Raw genomic sequence first — 26,202 nt, forward strand, 5'->3', positions numbered from 1 at the left:
TTGTATCTGCCACCTGTGGTTAGGGTGTAGGGGTTCCCTCAATTTTGACAGGGAATTGTCCACAGTCCTTTGTCACTGCAGTTAAAATGTCATCCTGCCATGTGTCCACATCCAGCTGTCTCACAGGTGGGTGTCGCACCGCCTAGGTGCCTGGACCCCTATACCAGGCTTACTACAGCTTGGTTCTTATCTAGGAATGAGTATAATATGTCTGTAGTACATGCAGCATGTTTAAAGTATTAAGATACATCACACTACCGCAAAAAATAAATGCATAAATAAATAAACAAATTAAAAAAAAAATGGCACTGTGAAGTGTAGCTTTTAAAGCTATTATTTGATCGGGGGCACTATGTTTCTCCCCATTGTTCACATGGCAACACCAAAGGTGTTAAAACTTTAAAAGCTACAGACACTTTCTGCTCATACATATGCTTTCTCTGTAAACGAGGCAACTAAAGAGCCATGAAATAAAATGATGAACAGGTCACTGAATGTGCTCTTGAATCCATTTCCCCAATACATTAATAGATTGTGTACAATCAGTGAGCCTGACCGGATCCTCATTCTCACTCTAAGCCTGTTCAATATATTATCTTTATTCTGCCTAGAGCTATCATGAAATATGAAGGTACAAAACAGAATCCCTACATTCGCTGGAAGTTAAGCAGGGTACCCATGTAAGTCTAATTCTAAATATAGACAAATGGCTTCTGGCTCTCGCAGTAATTTTATGACAGAATGGGATACTGCAAGATGCATAAGAAAATATCAGCCATTCTGATCAGCTTATTGACTGATTTAATTTCACAAAGCTTAAAGGAACTAGAATAAAAAAAATAATAAAAGATGTTGTCATGACAGAAACAGTCAGGAATGCCACCTGAAATAAAAACAAAACACACTAACTAAACAGATCAATACTCCACTGTGAGCATATACATTAAGAAAGCTGTCAGGCTTTGAACTAAAGGAATACATACCATTACTGAACATTTCATCGTCAGTAAGTTGTCCATCTTTGGCATACAGAACTCCAAACTTAAAATTTACCGAACCCTATATAGACAAAAAAGAAGAGACAAAGACATTAAAAAGTGATATAAAGTCTACTAGTACCAAGTGACTTAACATGCAGCTGTCTTCTGAAAACAGCAGGGTAAAAACACACAAGAGCAACAAACTACGTCAGTCATTTACAGCACATTCATGGTCATAAAAAGTAGAAAAAGCAGAAATGGAAGAAATAGGTTCATAGGTTCATACTAGGCTATCTGCCCTAGGGCATTTATAAGCCTAGCCAGAGTGTGTTTGGCTTTCGCCACCCATTTTAAAATAATTTTGCTATGCCCTTTTTCAAGGTTAGTATACTGTGCCTCTGTCTAACAGTGACACAGAAGTGATACCCGGGGTAAACCTATGATCTCCCATCCACTCATCAAGATTCCTCTTGAAGAGAGTCAATGAGGGACTCTGCCTAACTTGGACTGGGATTTTATTCCAGAGTGAAGGGAGCCTCTGGGTTATGAATCTGTCCCTCCAGCATGTCCTGTTTATTTCAGTGCTGAGGTTCAAGTCTCTCGAGCACGTAGCTCGATGGGATTTGGATTTTCTGAGGTGCAGCATGTCCATTAATTATTGGTTAGACATGGCTTTATACGTCAGGCACAGATCGCCTCTGAACAGGTGGTATGCCACTGAGTAGAGCTGGAGTTTCTTTAACCGGGCAGCATATGGCATCTGTTTGAGCCCTTTGATCCCCTTGGTGTCTTTCCAGTTGCTGCAGGTGTCTGGTAAGGTACATCCCAAAAGGGGCATTATACTCAATTATGGGCCTGATGAGGGATGAGTAAAGAGGCACGATGACCTCCCCTGATCTAGATGTGAATCCCTTCATGATTAGGTGGGCTATATAAAATGTTTTTCTAACCACTTTGGCTAGGTGGTTGTCAAATGAGAGATTGCTATCAACTTGGGTCCCCAGGTCCATAATTACTTCTTCTGTACTTAATGGATTACCACCTATGTGGTAATTTGTGGGCACTTTGTTTTTGCCAAAGGGGATGACTATACACTTTTTTGGCATTTAGCTTGAGGCCATGGCTCTGGCACCAGTTGTCTGTTTCTATGAGGCCCTTTTGGAGGATGCTAGTGTCGATTATGGCGCCCAGTTTGCAGTCATCTGCAAACTTGGTCAGCCACAGTCCTTCCGTGTTGGCCTGTATCTCCGAGAAATATATACCGAACAAGAGAGGTCCCAGGACTGAGCCTTCTGGGATGCCACTTGTAACTGGTTTGGAGTCTGACATGGTTCCAGCAATTCTAACCATGTGGGTTCTGTCCTTGAGCCAGTTTGCAACCCATCTAGTGACATAGGGGTTTATATTTAAGCTGGTGAGCTTATCTATAATGCCCGAGTGGGGTATTGTATCGAAGGCTTTTGCGAGGTCCAGGTAGGCTGTGTGGACCACCTTCCCCTCGTCAATGGCCTTAGTAACTGTTTCAAAGAAATCAACCAGGTTTAAGAGGCAGGATCTGCCCTTAACAAAGCCAAACTGGGTAGGATCCAGTGTCTGTAGGTCCCCAATATCTTTATTTATGAGGTCCATGATGATCCTTTCCATAGCTTTGCAGACCAAGCTAGTCAGGCTTATGGGGCGATAGTTTCCAGGATCCGTTGAGGCACCACCTTTGTGGAGAGGGACCACTGTTGCTGTACGCCACTCTTTGGGTACATATCCTGTAGTAAGGCTGAGACTGAACAGTAGTTTTATGTTTGGGTTTGAGGATTGGGACTTGGTTTTATTTGGGATTGCATGATCCATGCATTCCTGAATGTGTTCATAGAATGCGTTTATAAAGAATTCTGTGGTCTGGGCCGTATTTTCCACAGGCCCGGGGGCTTTGAAGGATTCCACCACAGTTTTGAGGAGTGTGAAATTTGCATTAGAGAAGTTTTTCACTGTGGTTTTTAGGGCAGGGGGTGGAGTCGGGATGTGAATATCCAGTGAGATTAGTTTATGGTCTGATCTTACCAATGAGGGATACACTTCTGATCTGGAGCATAGAGTCCCCATGTTGGTGATGATCAGGTCCAGTATGTTTTCCCCTCTTGTGGGAGTGGTAACAAGTTGTTCTATAGCATTTGAGTTTATAAATTCTAGGAACCTTTGGGCTAGGGTGTTAGAGCTAGAGTAATGCTCCCAGTCTATGTTTGGGTAGTTGAAGTCGCCCAAAATAATGGTGTTTGGAGAGACCTTCATATTTTCCAGTGTTCTCAGGAAGGCCGAGTGGGGTTCCTGGGTTTTGGGAGGGTGGTCTGTAGCAGGCTATAAACTGGAAGGCAGTTTTACCCACTGTTAGTTGCACATGGATAGTCTCTGATGCTTCGTGCTGTGCCACCAACTTGGAGGTGTGGGTATCTTTGAGGAATATTGATACTCCCCCTCCTTTTGTGGTTCGGTCCAAGTTTTGCGGCCGAAAAGCATGGTATGAGGTATAACCTGATAGTGCTGGGGTGCTCTCGGGAGCCTTGAACCAGGTTTCTGTTACTGCACAGATATCAATGTTCTCCATGCTAAGGAGAGTTTCGAAAAGGCATCTTGAGGTTTAGACTTCTGGCGTTGAGTAGCATTACTCTTAGTTTCTTATCCCTTGTGATACCTATGGAGGTGGGTTTGAAATGAAAGTATTAGTAATGGAAAGAGAAACCTAAAATCTTTTAGTAATGGATTAGCACAGAGTTACCTTAGGATTTTATTCAAATCTTAATTGTGACAACAATAATTCACATATGAGATACCATACCAACTGTTAAAACAAACACTATCCTTCCATAAGTTGACACAAATAACACATGCTGCCATCCAGTTAATGTCTGCTTTCAGAAGTAATTACAGTGCATGTGAAATATAGCATTTACTCTCTCTGTTGTTTTGTATTTTTGTTATTGTTGGTATTATTATTACTATGGAGTATAATACATACAATGGCAAAATCAATGCAGGTGAAATTTTAATAAATAAGTTCACTTGCTTGATTTATTAATACAGCAAATTAAGGGTGTAAAATCATGATTACTAGATGAATACTACTACAAAGAAACTGAAATGATGGAATTTATTTCAGCATATCCTGACAGCTTGGAAGTGGGTTATCAGCTGTGTGTGTGACATAACATACTTTCTACTGCAGTCAGAGCAAATGTCCCAGTAGAAGTAATCATTTCGAAATTTTGAATGCTAGCAAATCATGAAAAAATACTCAACACATCAAATTAAAAATAAATCCAAAGAAGAATCTCAGGTCACAAAGATTCCTGCCTGCAAAAATATTGAACTTTATTTAAATTTATTGTGGAATAAGATAGATATCCCTATAATAAATATATCTACTAGACACAGGGTCCAGGAAATAATAAATGTGGGAATAGCCCAGGGAATTGTGTGAATGCTTGTTGTATAGGCCCTAGGGCTGATAGCCTAGTACCAACCTATGAACCTAAGATAAATCAGAAGACTGTTCTGTCATAAGTGAAGTCTTTGAACAAGTGGTCATAAGCATAATATGATGTCTGTAAACAAAATCTGACTCTTTCAAATGAAGACAGTATTAACTGCTTAGTTAATGAAAATAAATGGTATGAAGTTAGAGTAGAAACTGTATGTTTAAAAGAAATGTCTGATAAGCAGTTAAATGAAGGAGCTGGAGAGGATAACTCACAGAAGTGTGTGTTAATTAATGAAGAGGAAAATAATAACCTTTCTGCTTTTTTAATTTCTCCAAGTCTTTGGGGTTTCTAATGCCATGATGGGAATGGACCCCATTCCTAAGTCAAAGTACGATTAAAGTTCATGAATTTAATATTGTTTCAATCTTTGATGTCAACCAAAAGTGCTCTTCGCAGCACCCACAATGTGCCCAGTAATGACTCCTCCTGCAATTCATATGGTGTTACATGAATTGGTAACATATCTAAATATGATTGTAGATTGTTTTTTATAAGACCCGTTGCTCCTACTAGTATTGGAACTGTCTGGGTATCTTTTTTTCCACGTTGCTCTCATTTCTGCCTGCAGATCCTGATAGTTTATGACTTTGTGTGTCTCTGTATGCAAGACACTGTAGTCACTGGGTGTGGTGATTTCAATGATCAATGCTGCTTTTGCCTTTCTGGTTTTCTAGCATCTATCTTTTGAAGTGTTGGTAATGAGTGATCCCATGTGATATAAACTTCATAATTTTCTATGATGCTTTGTGGCTTATGTTTCCAGTGTTTTTCAGCCACTTGATACCATAATGTTTGCATAATCCGCAGTGCAACAGAGTCGCCACATTATTATGCCTTCCAGTATACAGTCCTTCTGCCATTAGTGTGTCGCAACCAGCAACAAAGTGTGTGAATGTTTCCAATTTGGTTTTACAAAACCTACATTTGTCTGTTTCTCCTACATGTTAAATGGACTTTGTAAACCAGCATGTACATAGCCCACTATCTTGGGCTGCCAATATTAACCTTTCATTTCTTGGTTTGAATTCACCTCTCCTTAACTATTCCTGTATTCGTTCTTGATCAAAGTGAGGCTCTTCCAGAAGTTTTCTATACTTGCAACTATATTTATGTTTTTTCCATATTTCTTGCCTTCTCATCTGGTCCTTCACCTTATATTCTTTCTTTTGTTTTTTGTCACATTCAGTTGCCTGGTTTTTATCTGCTTCTGGTTTGATTTCCATTCCTGCTTGACGTCAATATGCTTCTGCTAAATTAAGCAGAGAAATCATCTTAGATTTGTTCTCATGTTTCAAAACTTTCACTACATTTTGATCTTGTGAGATCAGTAGATATGTGTGGAGTCCCATGATTGCAGATCAGTACATGTAATCAATTTCAAGGAGGCCCATCCCTCCTTCATAATGGGGAATATATAATCTTGGTATACATTGATTTTTATAAATCATTTGGTGAGCATGAAGCATCCTTCTTGTTTTAATATCTAATCTATCCAACACTTTTTGGGGGCCAGTCAATCACTCCAAAACTATACATTAGGACAGAAACAGTAAATTGATTTATAGCTTGGATCTTGTTCCTAGAGGGAAATGCTATTCTCAGGATTAATTAAAGTCTTCTAAAGTATTTCTTACTGAGTTTTATTCACATTTGTTCATGTTTTATTGCTGTTCCTTCATCAATTCCCAAGTAATTATATACTCCCCCTTGCTTAGGTTCTTTTATATCACATTCTTGTCCCAAACTGATGTTTTCCTGGTTCTGCAGTTTTCCTTTTTTAAAGGTTGCTTTTGCACATTTATCAAGACCAAATGACATTCTAACATTATCTGAAAAAGTTTTGACAACCTGCAACATTAGGACCTTTCTGCTGATGTGGATATCCCATTTATCTCTCAGGATAATGAGGAACATCACCCATTATTAGAAAGGAATAATACTGTGGCACAAGCTTCCAAGGTGAATGAAGTAGAGGTGAATATACAAACCGAAGATATGAAAAGGACAGATTTAATGAAATTTAAAATGAATTAACTGCAGGACTTTTCAGTTAAGTTAGAAAGCTTGAATTCGGTGGTGAATTCAGTTACCCAAATGCAGACATCTATAAATAACTTGTTTGAAATATTAGGCACAAAATAAACGGCAGATTCGGAATGAGCTGGTTAAATTAAATGCATTACAATTCGAACAACAATCTGTTAAAGATAAAGTAAAACATTTGGAGAAAGTGAACAATATATTAAAGGTACAGTTAACAGACTTTGAAATGTCAGTGCAGTGAAAAAATTTAATAATAATATTAAATATACCTGAAGAAAAAGATATGCACTAGGACTTACAGCAGACATTACAAACTATATTTAATAGTATTTTCGAATATGCACCTAGCTTAATTTTTGAATTAGGAAGATTTCATTGAGTTTCTTCACCACTATATGGAATGTCTCATTCTTAAAAAACAGATTCATAGTAATGAATTTCAACAAGAAAGTGTTTTATGTCTGAAGATGTGTAAATATCTGTGTTTTCTGATTTACCTTCTGAAGTTATTAAACAAAGGAGAATACTTTTGGAGATATGTAATTTATTGCAGAAGAAAAATATAAGAACATTTGTTTATCCAGCGAAGTTAAAGTTTGTATAGAAAGGTTGTCCTTTGTTTTTTCTTTTTTTTTGATCATAAATTGAGGCAAGGCATGAATGGAAAATAGTTGCTTTATTATGCACTCCAATTTGCTGTTAATTCCTTTTTATTCATTGTTCTTGGAAGATGGAACATTTTTTGAGTTTTGGGATTTTTTGGACATTTTTCATGCTCTTCTTTTCATATCGCAAGTAAGGTGGCATAGAATCCTTCCTTTTGATTTTCTTTACATCTAAAATTGGGTGCGTTACCAATATTCTATCGAATTCAATGACATCACATAGGATTGCAAGTTCGAATATCTAGGGTGCACATAATTTTCTAATACTGTGTAGAATTTTAAAGTACATGCAACTTAGATATTAAGAAATGTTATGTTGCAAGAAACCCATATTAGTGATGCACAAGCAGTATACTAAACAAAATATAACTGGGTAAAATATTTTATAAATTTGTACTTTATATCAAATTCTGCTGGTGTGTCATATTTGGTTAAAATTTGTTATAATGAACTAATGGGTTTCTATAACTGTAAGAAAGATAGAATATTCATAGTAACTTTAGGAGCATATGGTAAAAGCTGTCTATTGGTTAATTTATGCTCCATTTCAGGAATATGAGAGTTTTTATGTAAAATTTCACAGGGTCTTCAAAAGATGACTAAATAATCAGTTATTTGAGGAGAGGATTTTAATGCTGTTTTAAATACAAATCTAGAAAGTTTTTTTTATACATACCAGGAAAAGAAAACTTATTTGATATGTGGCATTTTAGATTCCCTACAACTATGCATTTTACACACATTTCTCAATATAGCTAAATTCCATCCAGCCATTCGTCCACGACCCCTTTTTTCTACTTTTGCACATGGTTGTGGGGTATCACTTCAGCAGTGACAATCATCTAGAGCCAAGGTTGACACTGCTGGGTGGCTAGCCCTGCCATGCTAATTCTTCCACACCACATACTCACACCTATGGCCAATTTAGAGTGACCAATCCACCTACTGCATGTCTTTGGAATGTAGGAAGAAACCCATGCAAACACAGGGAAGACATGCAGACTCCTGAAATAAGGCACCCCAGCCAAGGATCGAACCAGGGAACCTCTTGCTGTGAGGTGACAACACTATCCACTGTTCATAGGTAGGTACTAGGCTATCGGCCCAAGGGCCTAAATAAGCCTAGCCAACAAGGTTCCCTGGCTTACGCCACCCAAGAAAGTTATTTTCCTGTGCCACTGTCGAGCAGAGACACAGAAGTGATCCCCGGGGTGTATTTCCTATTTCCCATCCACTCATCAGTGCTAATGAAGAACTTTGCTGGACATAGATGGGTAACCTGTTCCAGAGTATGAGAAGTCTCTTGGACAGGAATCTATCCCTCCAGCATGTCCTGTTTATTGTGATGACAAGGTTTAGGTCCCTAGAGCGTGTAGCTCAGAGGGATTGGGATTTCTTTAGGTGTACATGTCCAACAGCTCTGGGTTTGACATAGCTTTATATGTTAGGCAGAGATCACCTCAGAGTAGGTGATATGCTACAGAGTAAAGCTGGAGTTTTTTTGAAGTGGTCAGTGTAGGGCATTTGTTTGAGGCCAGTAATCCTCTTTGTGAGGTACTTCTGTGGCCTTTCCAGCTGCTGCAGATGTCTTGTGAGGTACATTCCAAAAGGGGTGTTGTACTCTATAATGGGTCTAATGAGTGTTGAGTAGAGGGGAGCAATGACCTCTTTTTTCCTGGATAAGAACCCTTTTATGATGAGGTGTTCCATGTAGAAGGACTTCCTGACTACTGTGACAATGTGACTATCAAAGGAGAGACTACTGTCCACCTGGGTCCCAAGGTCTCTTACCACACATTCAGTGTTAAGTAGATTGCGGACTATGTGGTAGTTCATGGGTACAGAGTTTTTACCAAAGGGGATGACACTGCACTTTTTGGCATTGAGCTTGAGGCCATGGCTCTGACTCCAGGCATCTGTCTCAGCGAGGCCCTTCTGTCGGATGTCCACATCATTTGGGGACGTGACTATACCTCCTAGTTTGCAGTCATCTGTGAACTTCATTAACCAGAGGCCTTCTGTGTTAGCCTGTACTTCAGAGAAGTAGATACCAAACAGGAGAGGTCCCAGGACGGAACCCTGTGGTACTCCACTTGTCACTGCTTTGAGGTCAGATTTGGAGTCTGCAACTTTTACAGCGTGGGTTCTGTCAGTGAGCCAGTTGGCAACCCATCTTAGGACATAGGGATTTATACCTAGTTTAGTGAGTTTAGCTATAATTCCACAATGGGGGATGGTGTCGAAAGCCTTGGCGAAGTCAAGATAGGCTGTGTGAACCACCTTACCTTCATCTACAGCTTTGGTGACTGCCTCAAAGAAGTCGATCAGGTTCAGGAGGCATGATCTGCTTTCACAAACCCAAACTGGGTGGTATCCAGAGTTTGGAGGTTATCAATATCTTTGTTTATGAGTTCCATGATGATACGTTCCATGGCCTTGCAGACCAGGCTCGCCATGCTAATAGGTCGATAGTTCTGCATTCTTCCTGTATAGATATGGGCCCTTTAGGGGGTGAGGGGGGGTAAAGTTATCACTGCACCCATCTGCCAGGATGTTGGCAATATCAGTTGGTTCTGTAATTTTCATGCCTTTGTGCTGTAACTCAGAGCAGATCTGGGTGTTGCCATCGAGATTCTTGACATAGCTATAGAATGCTTTGTGGTTGTCTTTAGAATTAGTGGCAATTTTGTTTTCATAGCTAGTTTTGGAGGATCTTATAAGGGATCTCAGCTTCTTATTGAGGCTGACCAGGGAGCTCCTCCACTAATGGGATTTTGCTCTCTTTTGCAACAGTTTCTTCCTTCTGTTGTACAGTTTTGTTTATGGCAGGGGACCACCAGATTGGCTTCCGTTTTTTGGAGGATAGCTTTTTGGTTCTGTTTGGGATAGCATGATCCATGCACTTGTGTAAGTGCTTATAGAGTGCATTTGTGTAGGATTCAGCAGTTGTAACTGTACTGTCCATCTGCATGGGTGTCATGAAGTTCACCACTTCTGTCTTAAGAAGCATGAAGTTGGCTTTGGAGAAATTTTTTACCATGATTTCCTTAATGGAGGGTGGGGTTGGGATGTGGATATCAAGGGTGATTAGCTTATGGTCGGCTCGGACCAATGAGGAGTTGACTTCAGGTGTGGAACACAGGTTACTCATGTTGGTAATGACTAGGTCTAGGATATTGTTGCCCCTGGTGGGGGTGTGGCTAAGTTGATCCAGGGCATTGGAGTTTATGAATTCCAGAAAGCGTTGAGCTAAGGAGTTGGTACATGAGTAGTTTTCCCTGTTAATGGTGGTGTTGAAGTCGCCCATTATTATGGTGTTTGGTTGAACCCTAACATTGTCAAGTACATCAAGAAAAGAGGAGTGGGATTCCTGGGGCATGGTGGAGGATCTGTAGCAAGCTACAATTTGGATTGCAGTTTTGCCCAGAGTTAGTTGCACTTGGATAACCTCGGATACATTATGCTGAGCAACTAGCCTGGAGGTGTGGATATCCTTAATGAATATGGACACACCTCTACCTTTGGTGTTTTGGTCCAGGTTACATGGCCGAAAAGCCTGGTAGTGTAGGGGTGCTCTCTGGAGCCTTGAACCAGGTCTCAGTCACTGCACAGGTATCGATGTTCTCCATTTTAAGGAGTGCCTCGAGTGAGAGAATTTTGAGATTTAGACTTTTAGCATTGAGTAGCATTACCCTAAGTTTTTGCTTGCCTGTTCCTGTTATGGAGGTGAATTTGTTATTTGAACCTTGCCTAAAAAAGGCACTATAGGGGCAGCAAGAACCTCTTCCAATATCTGGAATCCCAGCGGTGACAGGTGCAGGCCATCTGTGGCAAAGCATTGTGGTCTGTCAACCATGTCTTCATAAGCAGACAGATACTGGATCCTCTTAGAATGACACCAGAAGCTTAGCCAATTGTTGAAGCCAATCATTTTGTCCTTGTACTGTGGTATCATTCTGGGCAATGGCAGAATGCTACTCAGGGCTAGGGTCATACCTGCCTGGGCTACATGTTCGGAGAGCTCTTCCATGTCTCTTTTCATGTAGTCCAGGGAGGTATGTCTCAGGTCATTCACACCAACATGGACAATGACAGAGTCATATTTGTACTTGTTGTGGAGTGACCTGAGTGTGTGGGTTATGTGGCGGATCTTGGCACCCAACAGGCAGCTGACAGTAACCTTCTCCTTGTTTAGCCTGGTGAGTGGGACATCAGTGTGCCTGACTATAGAGTCACCTATGATTAGTGTGTTGGGTACGTTGTTTTGCCTTATTGGCTGTGGTTGAGTGGCACACTGAGTCTGTGGGCTATGTGTCATTTGGGTTGTGTTGGGGGATGGAGGTTGCTTGCGTTTCTGCTTTGGAGGTCTCTGTTGCTTAGACAGATTATTATTGAGAGCCTCCGGGAATGTTTTTGTCTTACTATGTGTGGATTTTGGTGGTGTAGATTTAGTGAGACTATGTGATGAGTGTGGTGTGGTGTTAAACATAAACAAGACTTTGGGATAATAAAAACACAACCAAACTACAAATCCCATATGTTGGCAGTTGGACAGACAACAATACACTCCAAATTTAGGAAAAACTACAATTTATTAAATGCTTTCATTCACAAAAGTAGAAACTTCATCAGAATGACACAGGTAAAACTCACTGAGTACTTAAATTAACCAAAACATTAATTAATTTAACTATTTGAATTATGTATGCAGATTTTATTGGTTGGTTTTATTTAATTAATAGTTGTGGTTAATTTAAATATTCAATGAGGTTTAACGGCATAATTCTGATGAAGTTCCTACTTTTGTGAATTAATGCGCTTAATAAATTGTAGTTTTTCCTTAATTTGGAGTGTATTGTTGTGTGTCCAAATGCCAACACAGGGATTAAATATGAATGTCTACACCAGCTCAGTGATGTATAGGTGGCTACCTGTTGATACTGCCAGTGATCCAGTGATGAATAATGGCCCAGGGCATGAACGTCTGGAAAAGAAAAATATGACTGAGAAAGGAAGAGGCACAGGAGTTAGGATAGCAACTATTGTGTAATCTGTAATGTTTACTGACATACTTTTTAGGTTCCTCACATAACAATTCTGGACAAAATTAGAAATGATGGGAGGACAAAGGCCCAAAATATCAGGTTTTGCATTCTGAGTAGTAACAAGTATAAAACTCTAATGTCTGGCATTACTGATGAAATGTAATATGGTTCAATGTGGGTTGAGAGATTAGGGAATGGAGTTAGGTGTTTGGGGAACCGGAAAGAGACCATTTTCAGGAAGATGACTCAGATGGTTTGCATAGGGTAGGATGAAATGAGAAAAATAGACTGTTTTAATCAAATATATGAAGGGAGGTAAAATTAAGTTCTAATGGATTCCCTATTCATTTTTATAAACTGTTTCATACTGTTATAGGTGTGGAGATGTCAAGTTTCATGAATTTGATTTTTAAGACAGGAGAGGTAGAAGACTGATAAAAATGTATAGGTCCTTAATCTACCCAAGAAGAGGGACCTGGAAGATTCTTTAAATTTTCATCAGATTTCAGTGTGCAATGTTGATGAGAAAGCATATCCTAGAGCTTTTGTGGTGTCATTAGTGGGACTTCCAACTAATTACTCAAACTATGCCAGTGGAGAGAAAGGTTATTCTTGTTCAGCAATGTCAGTTGTGAAACAGATAGCATACTTGCCTTTGGTCCTGGAAGAGGTTCAATTCCCACTCCAGGTGAGTGGACTGCTGGCGCTGCAGTGCAGCATTGTGGAGGTACTGCACTCCTGAGTGTGCCATCCTTCGGATGAGATTTTAATGAGAAGCTCAAATTTGCTTGAGTTAGTGGTAGCTCAGGTTGATGTAAAAGATCTCACAGCACCAACCAAAAAGAGTATGGGAAGTTTCCTGATGCCCTGTTGAAATTTCCATGAGTAGTAGAAGTATCTCCCTAGGACTTCCATGAACAGAGGCCATTAGACTATTGGGATGAACAATTACAAACTGATCATTGTAGACTACTAATAAATATTACTTAAATGGCAGAAATAAAAGAAATAGGAACAGCTAAGGCAGTCTTGATGGACATCCAACGTCTGACATAGTGGACTGGTATATTGTGTTATACAGATGAGAATTTATATTCTCTGCAAAGGGACCTGGTTAAGGGTTTTGTTAGAACAAATGGCTGCCATAGTGCATAGTTTTGAGATGAGTATGGAGACACTGTTCCTCTCTATCACCAATACTCTTCCTGTTCATAAATTAGTCCAAAAGTTGGGGAGATTCTAGAGGCAAAATAGATAATGGCAAGACTTTGGTAGTATTTTGGTAGTATCAACATGTTTGCCAATGACAGAATGACCCTGCTAGAAGATGTGGATGAGTAACTCCCCCAGGGTACTGTAGAATGTTGATAGATTTGGAAAGAGTTTGGGTTGCACTTTGACACTCATAAAAGAGGTAGTTATTAGAATTTCTGAACTTATGTGAAATAAAGATATTTTGGGGTTAAACGTTTTCTCTACAGTGGGAAAGATTAGTGATGTAAATTGGGTGGAGTCAAAGGAGAAGGTATAGTGATTGCTAGATAAAGGATAGTGAAGTGTGGAATCTTTCAGGGTAAAACAGAAGTAGTGTAGGTCATGATTCTCTCATTAGTTATGCATTTACCTTGGCATGTAATGATTAGTCCCCCAGTTTGGCTTGTGAAAACTTCATCTGGGGAGGAAAAAGCTGAAGTGCTGGGAAAGACTGTGGATACAGAGAAAGAGGCAAAGAGTGTATAGATTTTTGCCATTATTTAACATCAATAAGGGGTCTAGGAGATGAGGGCTTGTTGTGGGTTCAGTAGGCAGAAAGTGGGGAGAACAGAAGGAATGCATGTAAAAAGTAGGGCAGAATACTGATAAAGAAGCTTGGGCATGACTAGTGTGGGGCACAGAGGGCACCTGCCCTAGGTGAAAAGTGCGATAGAGCACAATCAGCAGATGATAGCCTTCAGTGCATTGCATTACCACCATTTACACTGCAGAGAGCAGCACACGAGCAAAACACTCCCCATATCCCACTGAAGAAATCAAATGAATACAAGCAGGAACCACCGAATACTGACCCCCAAATGACACAAACATGGCAAACAGCAAAACAGTCATGCAGTGCTTGCAAAACAAGTCCAGTAACTGTGCCACTGAAGCAGTCCAAATATTTTTATCTTAAGAACAACAGTGGTAAGTGTACCAGCCAACAGACTAGGGACAAAATGCAAAACTGGGATAAGCAGTGGCAAACTAACCAAGATATGAAACACCAGCAGCCATCTCCTGCCACCTTGGACTTCAGAAGAAACCAGACTGGAATGCCACAGTATCCTTCAGATAAGATACATAGGTCACCGTTCAGTTTAATAGTGGCTTACAGTGCAGACACTGGGTGTGACATGAGTACTATGATGGAATCACCTGTAAATTAATGGACACATTTTTCCCCATCCTGGTTCCTTCTGACCAGTACTACAATCTGCGAAATATATTGCTTCTTGTCCTTCAGGGTCATCAGTGAATAGGTTGTACATATTTAGTTGGGAGAACTTGGTTTGGGTGTTTTTATTTGAGGTTACACAACGTTAGCTGAAAGAGTGATGTTTACACTGTAGTAGTGGGGAATGTTGGCAAAACTGCCAACTGCGAGGGTGGATGCCCAATAAATAGTTTGTAAACAGCAGCTATGGGAGTTAGTTTCCTGTTGTGGAATATAAAAGAAAAACAGTAAAGTCAGAACAGGAAAACTAGTACTTCAAATTGCAGATGATCCCTCCACAACAATCATGGCATCCATGGAGTCTGTACATGTTAGTCACTATTGTACTGCATAGTATCAGTGAAACGTACTCAGTTATTTCATAGGCCTGGCACAGCACGTTAGACTGGATGTCATATAAGTGGACACGCCCAAAAGCAGTAATTCTCCTTATGACTGGATAAAACAGTTATCACAGGTTTGCAGAAAGGTGGTAGAACAACGAGGCGTCCTTAATAAAACAGCACATCATGTACAGCTATATCTGGTGTGTGTGTGTGTGTGTGTGTGTGTGTGTGTGTGTGTGTGTGTGTGTGTGTGTGTGTATGTGTGTGTGTGTGTGTGTGTGTGTGTGTGTGTGTGTGTCTGTGTGTCTGTGTGTGTGTGTGTGTGTGTGTGTGTGTGTGTGTGTGTGTGTGTGTGTGTGGGTGTGTGTGTGTGTGTGTGGCTTGTGATGTGGATGGGGTTAGCAAAAGGGGTAGGTTTAGAATTATCAGATATTAGTATGATTGTATAGTGGTTGAAGTGTAAGAGTTAATGATATGTTATTATTTTTTCCTTGTTTTATTTAAATAATCAACTAATCAGAAAGTAAAATGTTTTTCTTTTTTGATTGGTGTAATGAGTTGAAGTGGATTTTAAGTGAAAGGTAAGTTAGACTCTAGTTACATTTATTCTGTTTTAGTGATTTTTGTGTGTGATGTTTTTCCCATTTGAGCACATGGGGTTGGGGTGTCACTATAACATCGACAATCATCTACAGCCAAGGTTCATACCACTGGACGGCTATACACAAACATGCACACATATGCATAACTGACTGTCACATCAAACAATGAATGCTCATAACAGCAAACGTAAAAAGAATGAGACAATGATCATTTTAGATCAAAGCTAAAATGACTGAAAATGACAAAAAGTAAAACTAATTTTTTTTTTTTTACAAAGGGCAAGTCCCCTTGTGCCCACTACACCTCCTGCTAATTATATATAACAACTCCCAAGATCGCAGACAGGTGGAATAAGGGCAAATTCTCCAGACCTTGACACTGCTGTATCACCATCTCATACAAAATGCTGCCAGCAAAAATTCCATTTAACAGAATGTTCACTCATATGAGCATTCCATGTATTATTTTATGTGTGTGTGTGTGTGTGTGTGTGTGTGTGTGTGTATATATATTTATATATATATATATATATATATATATATATATATATATATATATATATATATATATATATATATATATATATATATATATACACACACACACACACACACACACACACACACACATAAGAAATGAAGCACATATTAATTTGGCTGGATTGGTTAGCAAAGAGTTTAATCATATCCATAATTTCATAATTCCACTCTGTAATTAATTTGCTGCACAAAGAACACATTTGTAGCTGTTGCCATGTACCGTCTGTGAATAATGATGATTTAGTGGACGAAGCTGCGGTGGTACAGCGGTAGCATTGCTGCCTCACAGCAAGAGGTTTTCCTGTTCGATTCTCGGCTGGAGTGCCTTCTGTGTGGAGTCTGCATGTACTCCCCGTGGTCGAGTGGCCTCCAAAAGACATGCGAGAATGGGCATGCCTTTGCTGAAGGTTGGGTGTCGGGCTGGCAACTCGGCACCATAAAAATCTACTGCCAATCATTAGCGGACCGGAGTTCCGCTGTGGCGACCCCTAACCGGGAAAAGCTTACAGACTGCAACCTTCTTGATGTGTTGAACTTTTGCAATTTTTCTCAAATGCTCTAAGACAGAGGGCCCATTAAACTTTCTGCATCCTGCTATGTGTTCTACTGGACTGTTTTTCTGAAACTTTAAAGCTGGATTGATATTTTTTTTATATGCAACGTGCACTCCTTACCTCAGTGGTAGGTTCTGTTCTGTTCATTACTCAGAATTTTGGCCATCTTCATTATACTACTAATTAATAAAGTAATATTAAACTCCAGAGCTCAGTCTGACATACACAGGCACACTGACCTGATCATATCAGTTACTGAAATAATCAATTCTGGCAACAAAAGGAGTTTAGCTAGATTTATTTTTTTGGCGCTGTATACTTTTTAATATAGTAGATTAGTTGTATTGCATTCCATTCCCAGAAATGTTTTGCAACAACAATACTAATATTACTGTCATTCAAATGCTCTGTTCCCTTGTAGGCAGAACTGGATGCGTTATGAGCCTTCGGACATGACAATTGCTCAGAATTAATTAGAGGTGATCATGTTCCATTATAGAGAATAAGCAGGCAGCCTAAACAGTATTATTGAGGCACTGAATATTCTGAGTCCCAGTCGGTAAAACAACAGAAATTAGCAAATGTTGCCGTCAACAGCAGGAAATAGTTTACTGAGATCAAGAAAAAAACATCTGTGCATATGTTTAATCATATAGCACAAAGGACGTAGTACAGATGTCTGAAAACAAAAGACCTAAAATAAGAGAGCCATAAATATAACCCATGCTGCGATTCAGCAGATGTAAAAAGCTATTATTGTTGCACAGCTGACAGTTTTGGTCAGCTCTCTACAGATGTCTCCCATGAATCATTGTGTATTATCGTTGCATCGGTTCAGAGAAAGAGAAGAACTGTTTGCTGCATTTAACTGCACAGTAATGGGTCGGCATTACTTTACTGTATGAAGCACAATTTAAATAATAAAAAATTCCAAAAATAACTTACTTCTCTATATATGGGCTTATGGTAATTGTATTCTGCTTGTTTTCTTTCTTTCAGTTACCATTTCTTTTGGTCACTCTGTATTACCCTCAAGCCCAGGTTAGCCTATTTTGCATACCTGAAACCTATAATATGTAGATAACTGCTACATATCATGGCCAAGATATGGGAGAGCATCATTCGCCATCACCATCACCAAGCACCAGAGATCCCTTCCACCCAAGCTACCTTTAGAAATTTCTTTAAGATAAACTACCTACTCCTATGTGATACATTGGCAAGCTTCAAATCCCCACCAAACCCAGTTAACTCCACTGAATATGCAGAAATATTCACCACAGCACTGTACCAGCATGTAAACAGCTGGCTAGATATAGCTGTAGGAACAAGTGCAGGGCAAGCCCCAGAAAGAAGTCTACATGGTAGAACCATAATATCAACAAGCTTTAAAATAAAAGGAAAATAATTTTGTCCAAAAGTAAAAACACTAATTCCCAGAATGTTAGAGTCCTCGTCACCGAAATAAACAAACAAATCAGAAGCTTAATAAAAATCCTCTAAAGCAAAGTTTGAGGCTAAAATAGCTATCCAAGCCAATGGCAATCACAAAGCATTTTTAGTTATGTTTATAAGCTCAAACACACAAGGCAATAATGCGCTGAGATGATTGTGAGCAATGTTACTTACACAGAGGCTGAAGATACAGTGAACCTACTGGCTGATAAATTTAGATCTAACTTTACCCCTCTCCTCTCCATCTGTCCTTCAAGATATACCTGAAACTGGCTTGTCTCCAGCTATCACAAGTACTAAAAGTGCTATCAAATGTTAAAAGTACTAAATCAATGGGTCCTGACAATATCTTTGAATGCATCATAAATGACATCAAGGCACACCCCTGTCTGCACTCTTTAATCACAGCTCCATACAGGTTTTGTGCCAAACAAATGGAGAACAGTTAAAGTCATTCTCCCGTATAAGGGAAGACCTTCCACAGAGCCAGGCAATTATAGACCCATAAGTCTGGGCAGCCTCACATGCAAACTTATGGAAATACTTATCATGGAACTAATTAATCAGAACGCAGGAAACTTACAAACACTGGACCTGTCACATTTTGGATTCATCAAGGACAGGTCATGCTTACTCAACCTGCTGGATTTTTCTGAAAAAGTTATCAAAGCAATGGATAAAGGCAAAATGGTACACATTGCACTCCTGGACCTGGCCAAATCTTTTGACAATTCCCCACTCAGGCATAGAAGAAAAGCTAAATAAACTGGGAATGAATCCCTATGTCACCCACTGGATTGCTAACTGGCTCACAGACAGGACACAAGAAATCAAAATAGGAAAATTTACCTCCATGTAGACAGTCACCAGTGGAGTTCCCCAGGGTTCTGTGTTAGGACCTCTCCTGCTTGGCATATGCTTTTCTGAAGTAAAAGCAAATAGCTAAAGGCTCTGGCTGACAGTTTGCAGATGACTGCAAGTTAGGTGCAGTCATTTAATACCCAAATGCCTTTGCCATCCTGCAGGAAAGTTTGTCCTAAACAAATAATTTGTGCCAAAACCATGGTGTGAAACTAAATGCATTATTGTATCCTTTTGGAAGTCATCTATCTCAGTGAACTAACACATAAACAATACACCCTTGAAAGCTGACCTATTTATTTGGGATTTGGGAACTTATGTTGACAGTGGTCTAACTTTTGACCAACATGCCCTGTAAACCTGGTGAATCTGGGCATACTGGGGCAATGCAGCAATTGCCTCATGTACACAGACAACCCTCTCCTCCTACCAACCAACACTACAACCTGTGAGAGATGCACTTACATAGCCAAACTGGAAGCAAAGCTCTCTCCACCCAAGACTGTGCTAGACAGTCAAGAGGAGAAGGTTAACACCCGCACTACACCTCAAGCAATACATAGCCCTTCTAAACCCACACCACCAACACCCACACATAGCAACATTAAATCCACATATGCAGAGGCCCTTAACTGTAACCTGCCCAACCGGACCTTCGAAGCTGAAACTCAAACAAACACCAATCACAACCAAAGTGTCACATAGCTCACAACACCAGTGTGCCACTCAGCAACAGCCCTTAAGGCAAGACAACGTGACTAACACTTTAGTCACAGGTGACTCTATAGTCAGGCACACTGATGTCCCACTCACCAGGCTAAATAAGGAGAAAATTACAGTCAGCTGGTTGTCGGGTGCCAGAATCCGCCACATAACGCATGCACTCAAGTCACTCCACAACAAGTACAAATATGACTCTGTCCTTGTCCATGTTTGAGTGAATGACTTGAGACATATCTCCCTGGACTACATGAAAAGAGACATGGAAGACCTCTCAGATCATGTGGCCCAGGTAGGTATGACCTTAGCCCTGAGTAGCATCTTGCCTTTGCCCAGAATGATACCACAATATAAGGACAAAATGATTGACTTCAACAATTGGCTAAGCTTCTGGTGTCATTCAAAGGGGATCCAGTATCTGACTGCCTGGGATGACATGATCTACAGACCATGATGCTTTGCCAGAGATGGTTTGCACCTGTCGCCCCTGGGATTCAGGTTACTGGCTAAGGCTCTTACCAACCCATAGTGCTTTTTTTTGGCAAAGGACAAAACCACCACCGTAACAGGTACAAGCATGCAAATTCTGAAGGTAACGCTAGAAGTCTAAACCACAAAATGCACTCTCTCGAGGCATCTTAAAAAAGAAGAACATTGATATCTGTATAGTAACTGAGACCTGGTTTAAGGCTCAAGACAGCACCCTTGCAATACCAGGCTACAACTCTTACAACACTTTTCGGCCATCAAACCAGGATCGAAACACTAAAGGTGGAGCAATGTCCATATTCACCAAGGATATTCACACCACTAGGCTAGTTGCCCAACACAATGCATCTGAAATTTTCCAGGTGCAACTAACACTAGGTAAGACTGCAATCTAAATTGCAGCTTGCTACAGATCCCCCACCATGCCCCAAGATTCTCTCTACACCTTTCTAAAAATACTGGAAAATATTAAGATACAACCAAACACCCTAATACTGGGTGATATCAACTACCCTGCCATTAACTGGGGAAACTACTCATGTAACAACACCCTTGCCCAATGGTTCTTGGAATTCATAAATTCCAAAGCCCTGGATCAACTAATCCATAGACCCACCAGGTGCTCCAATATCCTAGACCTGGTCATTACCAACATGGGAAATCGATGGTCCACACCTATGGTCACCCCCTTGTTGGTCAGGTCTGACCATAAGCTAACCACCCTTAACATCCACCCCCCCCCCCCCCCAGTAAGGAAACCTCCATAAAAAACTTCTCCAAAGCCAAATTCATGCTACTCAAATCAGAAGTGACAAACTTCATGACACCCATGCAGACGGGAACTGAAAGTTCGACTGCTGAATCCTACACTAAGGCACTGTACGAGCACATCTACTCATGCATGAATTGTGCCATCCCAAATAGAACCAAGATGCTCTCCTCCAAAAAAAGGAAGCCAATGTGGTGGTCCCCTGTCATAAACAAACTTTACAAAAAAAAGGAAGAAACTGTTGCAGAAAAGAGGAAAATCCCAGGATGCAAAAAACTCCCTTACCAGCCTAAGTAAGAAGCTGAGATCCCTCATAAAATCCTCCAAAGCTAGTTACAAAAAGAAAATTGCCAAAGATTCCAAAGACAACCACAAGGCACTCTATAACTATATCAAGAATCTAAATGGCAATGCTCAGATCTGCTCTGAGCTACAACAGAATGGCATTAAAAATACTGATCCCAAGGATATTGCCAATATCCTGGAAGATCAATTCATTGCCAACTTCACCTCCCCCCTCACCCCCTAAATGGCCCATCGCAATACTGGAAGATCACCAAATTCCAGTAATAAAGGCCACACAGGTAAAATACGCACTCTCCAAAGCTAAGAATACAGCATCCATGGGACCAGATGACATCCCGGGCTGTGTACTACATGAACTACAAAATGAACTGGCACCTCACCTAAGTGTCATGTTTAATCATAGCCTCACCTCAGGCTTCATGCCCACTGAGTGGGGCACAGCAACAGTTATCCCACTCCACAAGGATGCACTTTGGATCCTGGGAACTACTGCCCCATCAGTCTGACGAGCCTGATCTGCAAGGCCATGAAACATATTATCATGGAACTTATAAACAAAGACATTGGCAACCTTCAAATACTGGACCCCACCCAGTTTGGGTTTATGAAGGGCCGAGCTTGTCTCCTGAACTTGACTGACTTCTTTGAATCAATCTCCAGAGCCATGGACGAGGCAAAGGCAGTCCACACAGCCTATCTGGACCTCGCCAAGGCCTTTGACACCATCCCCCACTCTGGAATCATAGATAGACTTACTAAGCTGGGCATTAATCCCTACATCACTCGATGGGTTGGCAAGAGGCTTACTGACAGAGCCCACACTGTAAAAGTAACCGACTCCAAATCCAGCTCCAAACAAGTGACAAGTGGAGTACCACAGGGTTCAGTCCTGAGACCGCTCTTGTTTGGCATCTACTTCTCTGAAGTATAGGCCAACACTAAGGGACTCTGGCTAACAAAGTTCGCAGATGACTGCAAACTGGGAGCCATTATTGAATCCCCAAATGATGTGGATACTCTACAAAAGGGCCTTACAGAAACAGATGCTTGATGCGAGAGCCATGGGCTCAAGCTCAATGCCAAGAAATGTATAGTTATCCCCTTTGGGAAAAAACATGTACCCATGAATTACCACATAGGTAGCAGTACACTAAACACTGAAAGAGAGACTTAGGGACACAGGTGGATAGTGGTCTCACCTTCGATAACCACATTGCCACAACAGTCAGGAAATCCTTCTATGTGGCACACCTCATCACTAAGGGCTTTTCATCCAGAAAAAAAGAAGTCATTGTCCCACTGTACTCATCCCTCATTAGACCCATTATAGAAAATAATGCCCCGTTTGGTATGTACCTCTCAAGACATCTACAACAACTAGAAAGGCCGCAGAAATACCTCACTAAAAGAATCACAGGCCTAAAGCAGATGCCCTATGCTGACCGCCTTAAAAAACTCCAGCTATACTTTGTCACATATTGTCTACTCAGAGGCAATCTCTGCTTAACATACAAGGCCATGTCAAACCCAGAGCTGTTGGACGTGCTACACTTAAAAAAATCCCAATCCCTCAGAGCCACACGCTCCAGGGATCTAAATAAACAAAATATGCTGGAGGGATAAGTTGCTGACCCAGAGACTCCCTAGACTCTAGAATAGACAGCCCATACATGTCAAGCAGAGCACCTCTTTGGCCCTCTTCAAAAGGAACCTTAATTGGATGGGAGAAAGGGAATTCACCTCGGGGATCACATCAGTCGCCCTGCTAGACAGGGGTCCAGGGATGTAAATAGTGTGAGAAGAAATAGCCAGAGAACTGTTATGGCTAGGCTTGTATAGGCCCTAGGGCCGATAGCCTAGTACTAAGCTATGCTTCCATTGTTTTAAGAAAGTCCTGTATTGCACAGCTTTTAAACAAAGGGATTGTGTCTAGATCTGAGGATGTCATTGCCCCCCCCTTTACTCAGCCCTCATTATGCCAGTTATTAAATATAATACTCCCTTTAGCATTTATCTATCAAGATAAATGCAGCAATTGAAACACCCACAAACATAGTTTACTAAATCGATAGAAGGGCTAAACAATATTTATGACATGGACTGACTGAAAGCCCTGTCACTATACTCAATATCCTGAAGACTGCTAAGAAGTGACCTGTGTCTGGCATACAAGGCATCCTCTGATCCAATATTGATGGATTTACTATACAAAAGCAAGTCAAATGGCAATAGGAATACTCAGTCTAGAGATATAAACCTCTTGCGCAACATTAAAAGAATGTCTATGGATGGGAAACAGAACATTTATCCCAGGACTTCCCCTGTACTACTAATGGACACAGGCAGCTCCTAAATGCTTTATCCCATTTATGAGTCCCCACAAATTATATATGGTGTGATCCTAGATATTCTCAATAAGGTAATACATAATTACAAACCATGGGATGGGTACTATTGAGCACAAAAAGGGAAATTGGCTAGGCTTAAATGGCTTTCAAGGTCAGCTTGCAAGTATTTACCTAAGTATTTACCTACGAACCTATTTGTCAGGTCATGCATAAAAGCTATGAAATGACTAGAGGTACTGCTACTTCTGTAAAAGACTAATCTTCATTTTAGCAAACAGATCCATTACGGTCACTTCCTTTAACGCATGATAGCTACATTACAAAAGTGAGTATGTTTACTCAGTTTTATTTATTTTTTTTTAATAATTCCCATAAAAGTGCACTTAGCTTTTCCCTTTGCAAGAGGCTTAAGGTTTCCTGGGCGAAATTAATCAGCTTTTCCTTATAGTGGTCACCTTGGAGAGAGACCTAGTAGTATTTACTGGTATCTGGACTTGACTTATCTTGTCGGTCTTTGCTCCCTATCTGATACTATATCAAGAGATTTCTGCTTTTGGGGTTGGAAGTACTGCATTATTTTTTTTACTTCTGAATGCCTTGTTAATGTGTACCATATCCCCCCCAGCCTGTTGAAGTTTTTTTAGATCTCCTAAGAGGTAATTGGATGCATACGCCTTTTTTATATAGGTATTTACCAAAAAATCTTTTGATTTATGCTGACCTGCCTTTCCTTTCTATATATGATTTTTGAAAAATGACTCATAACTCCTGAATAAGCTATGCTGTCTAAGAGGATTGTAATTTCCCTTCTTACAGTCAGAGTCCTTGAAGATGAGGAAATGTGTACCAACGTGAATAAAAACAGTTTCATACTTCCTTGCATTAAGGCATTCTAATGCATTATTCATATCCTATAATTTGGTCCTGGCAACATAACACTATGCGATGTTCATTATCCCCTCTGCAAATATAAGTATCAGTTCCGTCAATAACTGGATCTCCAGTTACTAGTGTATCATTTCCTACCAGATCTAAAGAATCTCCCAATTCTAATTTGGTAATGTCTGCTCTGTCAATTGTTACAAAGAAAGGATCTTCAATAGCATTAGTCTTATTAATCTCAGCTTTTTCATTGCTTATTTAATTTGCATGCATATAATTCTCCTCCACGTGTTGTTGCACTTCTACAACTTGAGCCATGTTGTCAGCGTTGCGTTTTCTTCTTTTTTTTCCCTTACAGTAATGTTCTTCAATTCTTCCAAGTTCAGTTTTCATTTCTCTCTTTTAGCCTGCCTCCTTGCCTCTTTTTTCTATTTTTCTCTGTTGGAAAGGTAATGCCATTTTCTGTAGACTGAATGTTTTCTAATTAAACAATGCTACCGTTCCCTGTAATGTGTGTGTTACAAAACAAATCAGTGTCCTTTTTGATATATATTCGCTTTGCATTATAGACATTAATCAGTTTCTTTTCTTCCTAGTTATTTGGTGTGAGCTTATTTCATTACTTTTTTAATTTTCTTGTACATGCTCTGAATCCTCAAATTGCTGAATACTTGTACCCGAATTCCAAAGTTGTCATTGCCAGTATCATGTTTAATAGGGGTTTGGTAATCTTTACTGACAAGGAGTAATTCCTTTACTAAATGTGTTACCACAGTCAGCCTTAGGCATAGGCCAACTAGGGGGCCGCCTAGGGCGCCACTCTAGCAGGGGTGCTTTTCCAATAATCTGGATCGTATAGGTAGACCACAATGGGGGCACAGGGTGGTGTTGGGGGGGGGGCATTGTGGAGACCTTTTGCCTAGAGCACCAGTTGACCAAAGGCCAGCTCTGTGTTATATTTGCACTTTATCTAATATTATTTCTCATCAGTGCAGTCATTAATATATGTAAGAACAGCTCTCCAAGCTGCGCCAGTTGCATAAGTGCAGTCATCATCAGTAAGTCCACAAGGATTCAGCTGAGAGTAGAGTGAACAGCATCATTACATTCATATGTATCACTAGGGTGCTATAAACAGGGAGCAGTTCATTATGTCAGACCTGAAAATAAGAATATGACTTGGTAACAGTTGTCGTCCTTTTCTGTACTGATTCTCATATATAATAATTGTGTCTCCACCTGTATTAGCCTTCTTAACTACTACTTTCCTGGCGTTTAGTCTATGTAAAGCTCATCTTTCCTTCTGATTCAAATTATCAGACCCTTTTGCTTTAACACAATTGGTGTTTGTAAGTTTTATTGTGTGAAAATAAATTTAGTAATATTGATTTTGTTAAAGCAGAAAGGGTGAATCCCAATGGATATAAAACACTTCAGGCAGCTGTACATGTAACTCCAAGCAGGCATACAGATGCTGAAACCTATCTTTAACTCAGTGTGCTTAGTCCTGACTGAATGCCAAAATTCTGCTTTGATATGGAGGTTTTGGCAAATTCCTCTACAGCTACTCAGTGGCAAATGCCTGGAATAAACTAC

General features: G+C 40.2%; 1 protein-coding gene across 1 annotated transcript in view; it reads right to left on the bottom strand.

Moving 5' to 3' along the window:
* GARNL3 (GTPase activating Rap/RanGAP domain like 3) overlaps nucleotides 1-26,202 on the bottom strand; it is a 3,522,664-nt gene that overhangs the window by 1,280,616 nt on the left and 2,215,846 nt on the right. Inside the window, exon 10 of the mRNA XM_044057887.1 lies at nucleotides 984-1,059. Within this exon, the coding sequence (XP_043913822.1) occupies nucleotides 984-1,059 (76 nt within the window). The remainder of the gene's footprint in view (nucleotides 1-983; nucleotides 1,060-26,202) is intronic.

This window comes from Protopterus annectens, chromosome 16.part0 (assembly GCF_019279795.1).
Source record: "Protopterus annectens isolate FY-2018-M chromosome 16.part0, PAN1.0, whole genome shotgun sequence".
Classification (NCBI taxonomy): Eukaryota; Metazoa; Chordata; order Ceratodontiformes; family Protopteridae; genus Protopterus; species Protopterus annectens.